Below are 11,964 nucleotides of genomic sequence, written 5' to 3' on the forward strand. Positions count from 1 at the left end.
ATATCTTTTTAGCTCACTGTTAGCATATGTGATGCTATATCATGTGTGATCATATCCACTACAATCTAGAAACCCTAATCACAGAATTCTCTGAAGAAATTGCATGTGAAGTAAATTGCACTAATGGCTGTTAAGAAGTCTTGTAAGATGACTAGAATTTGAGTAACTTTTGGAGAAGAGGTCAGAAATAATCAGTCCCAAAAGCTTTAAGGACATTGCAGAAAGTACATGTCCTAATTTTAGGCAAATTCTGAGATATTACATATCCAGGTGTTTTTTATTTAGCTCAGCTCATTCTGGAATGCTTCACTAAGATGAACAAATATAGGCCTTAGTAGTCAGCATCACAAACCAAAACATCTATAAAGGAAAACCAGAAGCTCCTAAGAGAGTCTACTTCATATTCATTTTTGCAGAGTGGCCTGTATTTGCAAATAAAATAAACCAAAGTCAATAGTATCTAATCTATAAGGGGCAACAATGCCCACTGAGTATCATTCTTTCTGTCACAAGAGAAAAATTTATTTCCTGTGGCAGACCTAAATTCCTTTTTCTTTCCATAAATATACAAAAATAATGACCTGATGCATAGAAAAGTAAGAGCTTTCTTCATATATATACAGCTACCATCATATATAGATAGATACTATACTAATTTTAGAGTAAAGAAGTCAGCAAATTACACCATTGACAACTTCCATCTGAGTTGTTGACTGAAATCATTGAGGTAAAATTTCTCTGTATTTCTCAAACTGCAATTAATGAATAAACAAAGTCATAAGAGGTAAAATTGGGGAAAGAATTTGTTTATGAAGAGTGAGTAATAAAACAATCTGGGTTAAACCAGAAAATACCAAGATGATTATGATAGAACAATATGTTTATTCAGGAAAGATTGAAGGAGATTAGCCTTCAATTACACTGAAAAGAAAGAAAAGTGGAAAAAGTAGTTTCCCTAGTAGAAAAAAAAAATTGCAATTGATATGCTAACTGCTTTTTCTTATCTGACCAACAGATATCAATGTAAATACAGAGCTAAATTCTACAGAGATGCTGTTTTGTTTGATATCATAATCTCACATGTAAAATCTGTATGCACTGGCCATTACATATGGTACTATGCAAGCTACTACAAACATCCTCATGTGACTCAGAGATTCTGATGGCTCTGTGCTCTTACAAAATGCAACAAAGCTTACTTCCTGAAAAAAATGCAAATTGACTAGCAATAAATAGAAATTAGTTCCTTTTGTGTGACCCCCATATCCTCCCTCAGTCACTTGTGTCCCTTTCAACTCAGCATAATTTCAGAACGACTTCAAGATGTTCTAACATAGCTCAGGGAAACAGCTTGTATTGAGCAGCAGGAGAGGGCAAAAGTAAGCTTTAAATATTATCTCTACACTCCCATTTTCATGGTATTTACATTATGGCTCCTGTCCAAGGCTCTGGTCCTGTGATTTCAGAGCAACAACAGCACAGCAAGAGTGCAACATTTTGATCTAATCTACAACATGAATCTTATTAAAATTCAGCAAAGAGCTTGTATGGCCTTCGTTTATTTTGTTTTTCTTTGTAGATTCACTGCAACTGTATAGATGTTATCAATTTGCTGCTAAAGTGGTTCATGGAACCTCACAGCACAGTTGATTTCACTTTTAGGAACACTGTCAACATTAATTTAATTTTAGAAATAGACTTAGTTTTGCTTATTAAAATGATAACTTCATAACTATAAGTTACATTGACAGTTTAAAAGTATACTGTTAGATTATCTGAATTCAGTTGAACTTGTACAAATAAAATAGCTTATTTATTTTTCAAATTTAGTCCAATGTAACTGTTATTGATCCAGATCCCACAGCAAAATCATTCCTTTTATTATTTCTTTCCCACCCTGACTCCTCTATTGAAAAAACAAGACAAAACAATACGAAAATCTTGATATTCAGATACACAGCTATTAAATACTCTCTATCTTCTCTTTCCTTTTCTCATCTCCAGCTTTTATGGGGCCTATGTAACATTTATATGACATTTGCGTGTGCACAAGTGCTGGTTCATGAGAGTTCTTCCACTGCTATATGCTTTCTGACAGTCACAAGCTGGTGACTTGCAGATCATTACACGGCAGGCAAAGGCAGCTACAAAAAGGTTATACCAGAAAGCAGTCTGGTCACAGGTCACGGGGAGCTGCAATTCCTTGAAGTGTGGCAGTTTGATGATTTGCTGGCCTAGAACATGGCAGGATGCATTTCCCTGGAGTCCAATGAAGAAAACTGCCTAAGACACAATTTCCAGAACGCTAAAAGTGTTCCGGAAAGGATCTTACCATACACTAGCTAAGTTTCTCTTAAAGAATCCCCACATAGGCTGGAAGTTAAACAGTGAGATAAGCCTTATTTGGAATCTCAATTATGCTAAATGACACCTTTTCTTTCCAATTAACATATGCCTTTGAATACAGATGTATCATTTTTCTAATAACAGGTGTCTTTGTCAAAGAATATTTAAAATCCAGCAATGTGAAGTACTGGAGGGTTCTGTACAGCACAGGACTTCATAAAAGAGTGAAATCCTTGACCCAAGACTCTACAGAAAGCTTTCAAAAATACTGCTGGAATATTGAGAAAAATAGTGGAACGTAATGCTGGTTGCAGTTGCAGAACTGACATTGCAGAACTGACTCACATTTCCTCTTCAGATAATTTGAGGCCAGGAATTTGCAACCACTTTGGTGTGCATTTTAGAGCAAACATGCAGCAAAGACAAAGGACTGCCTAGATAGGGTGCTGAACTTACGGTCACCATCCTTTTTTTTGAGTTGGGTTTAGAGACAGTGTTTAAAACCCTCAAGACAGACACTTTTTAATAGCAATAAAATTGTAATATCTCATAAATATTTGAACAGCCAGTGCTGCATTTTAAATAAATTGCATATGAATTTTTAAAAATACAATCACTGGCCAACATGGCCTGTCCCATAAAGTGTACAACCATGTGCTCTTTGCACTGAAGTCTGAATGGAATATGCCTTTTACATTGCCAAGATCTTTGGTACTGAAGATCGAACCCTGGTTCCATACAAGAAATGCAGTTAGTTTTACAAGACACATATTGTTTATAAAGGATGCATCTATATTTTTACACATCAAATATTTCCCAAGGCAGCATTTGTTGCAAAAATTTTTAGTGAGTACAGTTCTGGGTTTTCCAGTAAAAGACTGCAGTATCACATCTTTTAGCACTTTTATAGTGTGATTTTGTAGTGTTTTGTAGTATGCAAAGAAATAATACCAACTCTCACATGTAGTATCTCATTTTTCACACTGTTTATGGTACCCTAATTCATAAACTCTTGGTCCCATTTTCACTTAGATTCTTTGTGCTTTCTCTCACATCCTGCCTCATAGTATGAGCAATTGCAGTCAAACTTCCAATAGCAGCACACATATTATCTTTCCAGTCTCTGCTTATATTTCCCTCTGCTCTGCTGCCTTTAACATTTAATCTAGAGTAGTTATTTATATTTGTATACATTATATAGATTATTTAAATTACCAGTATGTACTAAAGTTTAGAAAAAAGACAAACTGTCTTGTCTTCTTTTAGGTAAGCAGTATCTCCCCTTCCTATGTTCACTGCCACTTGAATGGCTGAAAGTGAACTCTTCCAACAATTTCTTTCTGGGCTACCTACCTAAGTTGATGGAAAATTGTAGCTGAATTGCACCCATGGGTGCAGCTTTAATATAAACAGAAAAACAAGTACAGGAAACAGATTACAGAACGAACATGGCAAGGTAAAGAGAGGACTAATAATCCCTACATTCAGGAAATATAAAATTCCTGAAATTAACTAAGACTCCTTTAAAGCTACACAGAGATTTAAAACTCCTGGTGGTTGTCTGATAGATCTGAATACAATAGTCCTGTCTGTACTATAATAGGCTTTCCTTTGACTGTACAAATTTTCAATATCTGTTGTTGAAAACTCCAGATGCTATGGAAAATAAGGGTAAAAACAATTAAGCAAAAATAATCATTAATAAATTTCACAAGTATTTCTGAGAAATAAAGTCTACAAAATATGACTTGCAAATAAGTGGAAGTACTCTCAATGAATTTGTAAGAAGCACCATATAAAATAATACTGCAGCATGAAAATAAGATACTACCCCAAAACTTTCAGGCTCTTCAGTGATCCATATTGTGTAGAAATAAGCAAAATAGGAGAAATTAAATAATTCAGGCAAACCATATCCAACTACAACTGGATAACATTTCCCTGTTGAAGGGCATCTTCAAAATTAAACAAAAGCTTCCCAGAATTTCCCCTTGTTTCAGCTAACAGTGAAAGTCCAGAAAGACTACAGCATTTTATCTGTCAAAACTACATTACCCATTGACCATCTTTTCTTGAGGATGGTTCCTTCAAGACCTTCTAACAGACCAACTTTTGTGAGCATATCACAGTGGAGAGGTCAGCCCTACTCATGCCTGCCTGGAGGCACTGCTCTTTCAGGCCATGTCTGTAACAGCAAATTAAGTTGTAACAAGAAGCACTTCAAAGGTATCAAATTTGTCTATGCTGTGAAATTGCCATCATGTTTTGTCAAACTGCTTTGACCCAGTTTGCAAGCACTAGCAGCTCCTGGGCAGAGTCCAGGACTTAGCACAGGACAGAGACCTTTCCCATACAAGATCAGGATGTATTCATTCTCTTTCAGACACTGAAAGAGTTTAAACATATGGACAAAAATTATTCCACAGCAGTTGAATACCAGTGCTTAAGGTCAGTCTTAGAATGTTTCATTTACTAATATAGCTGAATCCAGAGAAATCTCAAATTCCAGCAGTGGAATGGTGTCCCCGTGGAACTGGTCATGCCACCATTTGGACGATGCTCTCAAGAAGATGATGTAACTCTTGGGGTGTCCTGCGCAGGGCCAGGAGTTGGACTTGACAATCCTGATGGGTCCTTTCCTACTCAGAACATTCTATGATTCTACATTACTCTCGTCAAATCACTTTTCCAATGTATACACAGTATACAGTATACACATTTGATTTTCATGCTGAGATGAGGACATTTCATTTTCAATATTAGACTTACTATCATCATCTAAAAAGATTGCGTATTCAAAGTAGTAGCTACACATTGTCACTAGCAGCTGAGAAAGGAATAATGAAATAAAGTTTGCACTGGCTATCGTAGAAATTAAAAACACTCAGATGACACAGATGTGACTGAAAATCCTGTGATGAAATACTTGCTACATTTGCTATCCTCTTTCTCCACATGCTATTCCTACCTCTACTTTTATTGCTTCAGCTTTCACTATCTTTCTATTGAACCAGTGTATTTAGTGACTCTTGAACTGATTCCTATAGACCCAGTCAGTGTTTCAGGGTATTTCTGCAATATTGCACTGCCTTCGCACTTTTAAGTTACTGCAGAATACCCTGCAAAGACTTCAGTATCAAGATAATATTCATGCATATTGGTACTCTATAGACCCTGCTAACACACACACACACACACACACACACACACACACACACACACACACACACACTCTCTCTCTCTCCACTCTTTTTTGTTTTTAATCTGAATTCTATTTACTGCTAAAGGACTGTTAGGAAGCTTGTAGAGAAAAAATCAGGTGCCTAATATTTATAGACATTTTTAATAATTCTAATAATTTTAGTTACTGAATGATGACACTGCATTTTCTCAGTCAGCTTACACAACCTAGTCCTCACTTAGTCTCTAAGCCCTATGATGATTTATAGAAGCTGCTGATGTGAAGGAAGCAACATTTCGGGTATCAAATGAAACTGTCTCAGACACTTCTGAGAAGGAAATGCTGACACAAGCAGCGCTTATCCTGTCTTCTCTAGGAGGATATCTTTCTATGTGATTATTGCACCCAGACCTTGAAGTCTACGGCCAGTCCCAGGGAAAAGCCATCTAAGCAGCAAAAGGCAGTGCAGTGTTCTTATTTATATTTGGACCAAAGTGCTACAATCAGATATCGTTGTATGACTGCAGTTATAATTCCTTTGTGCGATAAACAGATCACAGAGGGAAAACTTGATACTTTATTCCGCAGACAAAATTTGGACTGAAATCAGTTTGAAATCACTGAGGCTTCTGATCAAGTAAATTTTAAAAATAAGCAAAAGACAAGGTATGGATAAACTGTCAGCTAAATCCTGTCTTTGGAAATTTTATGCCTTCTTCTAAAAGCCAGTATCTGGACTTTATTTTTCCTTATTTTTGCCTCCCTATTCTATGGTTTATTTTGACATGTTAGCTAACAAATTCTACTGTTTAGAATAAGCCTATAATTTGTCCATAAACTATTGCAGGCTGTTATTTGTATTACATCATTGACAGTTCACAAAAGTAATGCAAGGCTTTACAACATTACAGTTACAAATAGATTTAAAAGGTTCTTATTTTTATTTTCTGATTTAGACACATTTGAGCTTTTAATAGTTTTACTTATAATGTATTTTTGTCTGAATTAATATTCAGAAATTATTTTTTAAAATTCAATGTAAGTTTGAAAGTGAGAAAATCTTATAGCCTACTACTTTCAGCTCTTTCCTTTAATATTACTAACTCAAAACAAATGGAGAAAAAATATATCACTTTTTATTATTTGACACTGTAAAACATCCTAAAGCCCTTTAATGGACTTTTATCCTGTGTCTGTATGCACTGCATACAGACAGCTTTTCTTTACAAATTTTTGTATAGTTTCAATGGAGAAATCAATACCTATTTAGGTAAAGCACATTTTTTTGGATTCCTGTCCTCTAAAAGAGACATGTTAATGTTCTGTCTTCCTAATCTCCATAAGAGATTGTCACACTTATAATGTGCTGTGAAACAAAATTTCAGGGCCAGATGGTGGTCCTATGACAAGGTAATGTGCTACCACTAATCAATATAGCACTTGAACTCTGAACTTCTTTCAATTGCAGTAGTAAATACTGTGGAAAGAAGATGTTTGGCTCAGAAGGAAGAGAAGCAAATGTTACAATGCTCCCAGCAGGCTCTTTCTGACCATTTGAAAATGATATTACAGCAAGGACTAGATGGAGCCCATTCTCCCTGACTTGAAAATTGAAAGAAGACACTTCAAGAATAAGACACTATTGCCTCCACGCAAGAAAAAACCTCAAAGACTTGCAGGGCATCCCAGTATGTAGACACCACCTACCTCATTCTGATAACCCTTCCTAGTTCATCCATGATAATACACTGTGAATTTTATTATTAAATAATGGCTCTGCTTCCTTGAGTGCCCATGCTGACTTTAAACACACTTGTAACCTTCACTGGAAAGCATATGAGAATCTTATTCTGACAGAATCTGCAAACTCCAACAAGGCTTCAAGTTGAACACAAAGTATCTTGTTGAAAGCACCATTAAATGGGAACATTAACCTAGAGGAATATGTACAAAATTGTGACAGGAAAAATTGGATTGGATTGATTGCGTGTCTACATAGGCAATTTCAGTGACTTAACAGTATTACTATTTAAATATTTCTGCATTTTATTGTCAAGCAAGAACAGCAGAGCAGCATCATTCCATGTATTTCTTCACTTAAGTGCATGGCAAAGTAATTCAATTCTAATTTTTTCATTCAAAACACACTTTAAAGTTGCATCTGCAGTCTTCTGAGTTTACAAAACCGTGAGATTTTCAAAAATATTTTATTTCATATATGCTGAACATCAGCTACCACATGATGCCACCAAATAGTTTGTCACTGATTTTGAGGGAAGTGTTATAACTTCATACAAGTATTGCTTCTACTCATATTTAACATCAAATCCCACTTGCTATGATTAACTTGATTTTATATTCTATCTAATATAAATTGTCTTTCATAAAGGAATAAATAAATAAATGAAATTGAAATGGATATTGTGGAAGAGCACTATTCATTTTAGAATGTTATTTGCATAACCAATAAAAATAACAAAGTATAATATAATGTAGACACAAGCTACAAATATAGACAACGCCTATTTAGAACAATTCTGCTCTGGATATAACTTAGGAGACAGGATAATAGTGCTCTATTTCAGATTTTGTGCACTAGAATAGCTTTCTGAGATCCCTTACTAATTTTATTGAAGGTCTCAGAGGTGCAACAATCAAAGAATTTACTAGCAAGTTTAATGCAAAACAGTGCTCCAACACATAACACTCCATCTAAAAAGCACAGACAGCTACAAGTGCGTTGTTGCAATTTGAGTTAATTTGGCAATGACAAGGCCTTTTAAGAACTGGCATTAGAAATTTAGTGGAACACTAAAAAAACAACCAACAACACAAATAAAGATGCAGTGCTGGCTGGGATTAAAACCCTTTCCTATGAAAGTGAGATCTGAAGTCTTGTCTCTAACCCTACATCCTGGCACATGACTTCAAATAGGAAGGTCTCTTCTAGGCTCTGATTCTCTGTTTCCTCTCCCCTAAGGAACACAGAGCTCTTGGGTTTGTTTCAATCATTTTGGTGTTTTTCAGGCAAGAAGTGTCACAGCCTCTTTAGACTCTGATGTTAATGCCATGCAAAGAACTACAAAGTATATTTTGCTACAACTGGGAAGAATACAGCTGCTACATCCCATCTATGTCAGGGATATACCATAATACATCTAGACCACTGGACAGCTTTGAGCTAAGCACATATTTGTGACATGGAGAGGCAAAAAATATACTGGTGTCAAACTAATCACATGACAAACTTGTAAACTAACATTGCTGCTTTTGCTAGGAAAGACATGAGTAATAAAACCTTCCATAATGGTCCCTTGCTAATTAAAAGAAGAACTGTGTAAAAACTGTAATATGAACACAATTTTATTGCTCCATTATAAAAAAATAATAAGGTTCTGTCAATGCGATCTCCAACATTAAAGTACTAAAATGAAATCAGCATGTTATTGAATTGTTTTATATATATATATATATACACCACTGTTGTAATAATGACAATAGTGATAACCTAAGCGTAAAAACATTGAGAGGCAAAAAGTATATGTTCTAGTTGCTAGAGGGGACAGAACAATAAATTATTTGAGAAACCAAGGGCTGAAGACTAATGAGATAGAATCTAGAGAACCCTGGGAAATTCTCCATTGTACTATATTAAGAAAATATTCAATTTATTTGCCATTTAAATCATGTTAGATGAAGTGGTCAGATTTGAACCAACATTTTCTGAGACTAAATGGCTGCCCATTGTTAAATTAATTTTAAATTATTTGTACTCACTAAAAAAAAATTAAAAAGGAAAATCTGGGGTTTAGGCTCTTACAAACATTTCACAAAGGAAACACTGCTCTAAGTCCTCAAGCACACTAGGAAGACCTGCAGCTCTAGCTCCACATTACTAAAGGTTTTGCTATTTCTCTCTCTCCTTTTAGTATCACCCTATCATCCAAGAATGAGGGGATGTATCAGTGAATCTGTCCTAAATCCAGCCATGTCCTGGGGTGCACCAGGCACAGTTGGGCAAGGGAAGGGATTCTCCTAGTTAGCTTTGCATTCCTCTGGCCTAGAGGAATTGTGGCCTTCAGGGGAATGACACCTCGGGATTTTGGCTTTTAAATTTTTAATATGACTTCATTACCTTAAGCTGTAATTGGAGGATTAACCCCTGATATGTAAATGGACCAAACATATCTGTCTGAAAAACAGATCCTGACCAGTGTCCATCTTGGGTGCAGCCTCTTGGAGGCTTCTGACTGCCCAAGGTGTACCTGTGGAAGGCCTTCAATAAATACTTGCTTTTACTCTCTTAATCTGGTCTAGCCTCTCTTCCAGGCAGCCACTCCAAGGCATCATGCACTGGGCAGCGTCACCTCAAGTCCTGTGTGTGGTTTTGGCCACCATAATAAAAAAAGGACAGAAATGTATTAGAAAGCATCCAAAGAAGAAATGGTGACATATTGGAATATAATCCCAATATTACCGGGTGGAACGTGCCTGGGCTCATCTGGCCCTCACTGCTTGACCAAAGGCGGCAGCCGTGGTGTTACACCCCAGAGATACCTTTGGTTAGTTGGATGCGGCAGCTAGGCTCTTGGAACAAGTCCAGGCAACAGAACTCAGGCTCAACCTCTGATGAAGAAGCTTTAGGCGAGGCGAAGAGGAAAAAAGGAGATGGATCCGGCTAGGGGGTCATAGTCCAGAGTTTATTCCTGCTTAGGAGACAAATGACACCTGGATGGCCCAATTGTCCCCAGGGCTGAGAGGCATCTTTTGAACTTCACCTATCAGACGACGGCCTTGCTGACCTTCTGAGATTGATGGACAGCTCTCAGCAGGAGGCAGGGAGAGGGGACAGGGGAAGTGGGAAAGCCAAGACAGGACACTGCTTCACACTGTAACAGTGACAGGCCTTGAGGGGAAGCCATATGAGGAGCAGCTGAGGTCACCTGGTCTGTTCACTCTGGAGGAGACTGAGGGGAGACCTCACTGTGGTTACAAACTCCTTGTGAGAGGAAGAGGAGGGGCAGGCACGAACCTCTTCTCTGTGACCTGTGACAGGGCCCAAGGGAACGGCACACAGCTGTATCACGGGAGCTTTAGGTTGAATATTAGGAAAGGTTTTTCACCTTTTTCAGAGGGTGCTTGGGTGTTGGAACAGGCTCCCCAGGGAAGTGGTCACAGCACCAAATCTGCCAGAATTCAAGAAGTTTTTGACAGAAGTATAGGCACATGGAGTGATTGTTGCATTGGTTCTGTGCAGGGCCAGGAGTGGGGTTCCTCCCAACTCAGAATATTTTATGATTCTATGGAATAAGTTTTGGCTATCATTTATTTTTGATGAAAACTGGAGGAAAAGGAAACCTATTCCCTCTCATCTCATTTTTCTCCACTGAGTATCTTTCTACTGTCTCTAAGGCATAGGCAAGGAATGAGGGGGTTTGTATGCCTAGGTAACACTATCTCTTTGCACAAGTTTCCTTCCTCAACAGAAGATGGAAGATGTTTCAGGTGATCAGGATGACAGTGCAAAAAATGATGCCTTCTGTTATGCATCCACCATAATAGCTCACACATGCATTCATAATTTTTTACAGGAAGACACCAGATCTTAAAATTGGTGTTTCAAGGTACTTTGATATAACTTGTATCAGTTTCAATAGTCTACATATTGCACAGACATTTATAGCTCACTACACTTTCATGTATTATTTCCAAAAGGAATTTAATTAATGATAAAGAACAATACCTTAAAAATACTGTTTGCACTCTAATGTTCAAGACAGAAAAACTATGCAAGAAACAATTAACTGCTATTTCATTCCTATGCTCGCACTCTCTAAATATATAAAGGTTATGACACTCAGTGCAAACCTGCAGTTGTGTAAATGCTATCAAAACTACTACAGTTTGCTTAATTCACAGAATTTTTTTAGCTTACCCAAATCTGTAGCTTAATTCTTTTTTCATTTTTGAAAACTGTTTTTACTTTGAAATCAATCCCAACCGTGCTTACAAATGCAGATGTAAAGGAATCATCAGCATATCGGAACAAAAAGGAGGTTTTTCCAACACTGCTGTTCCCGATAATGAGCAGTTTGAACATGTAGTCAAAGTTCTGGTCAGATGCATCTTTCTGGCCATATCTGGAATCTTGAACGGATGCCATCTGTAATTCAAAATAAAAAAGAAATATCTTATTGTCTCTTTTGTAATAAAAAATGGAAACATTTCAGTTTTATTGGAGTTTTTCGTACCAGGTAACAATGAAGCTCAAGAAGAATATCTTCTTGAAAGATTTGTTATGTGTATGCTTCATTGTGAACTTCAAGAAATGCACAGAGATCTAATTATCTTTTGTGATTCTTGTATCTAGTAGTAGTTCTGCTAGCAATAGAGGATGTAAAAATGACTGGTGATGGGTACCAAAACAAAAATAATAT

General features: G+C 36.7%; 1 protein-coding gene across 1 annotated transcript in view; it reads right to left on the bottom strand.

Annotated features, from left to right (window-relative positions):
• RAB3C (RAB3C, member RAS oncogene family) overlaps positions 1 to 11,690 on the bottom strand; it is a 120,062-nt gene extending 108,372 nt beyond the window's left edge. Inside the window, exon 1 of the mRNA XM_005421978.2 lies at positions 11,463 to 11,690. Coding sequence (XP_005422035.1) covers positions 11,463 to 11,690 — 228 coding nt within the window. The remainder of the gene's footprint in view (positions 1 to 11,462) is intronic.
• Positions 11,691 to 11,964: the final 274 nt, after the last annotated feature.

Source organism: Geospiza fortis, unplaced genomic scaffold (genome assembly GCF_000277835.1).
Source record: "Geospiza fortis unplaced genomic scaffold, GeoFor_1.0 scaffold443, whole genome shotgun sequence".
Classification (NCBI taxonomy): domain Eukaryota; kingdom Metazoa; phylum Chordata; class Aves; order Passeriformes; family Thraupidae; genus Geospiza; species Geospiza fortis.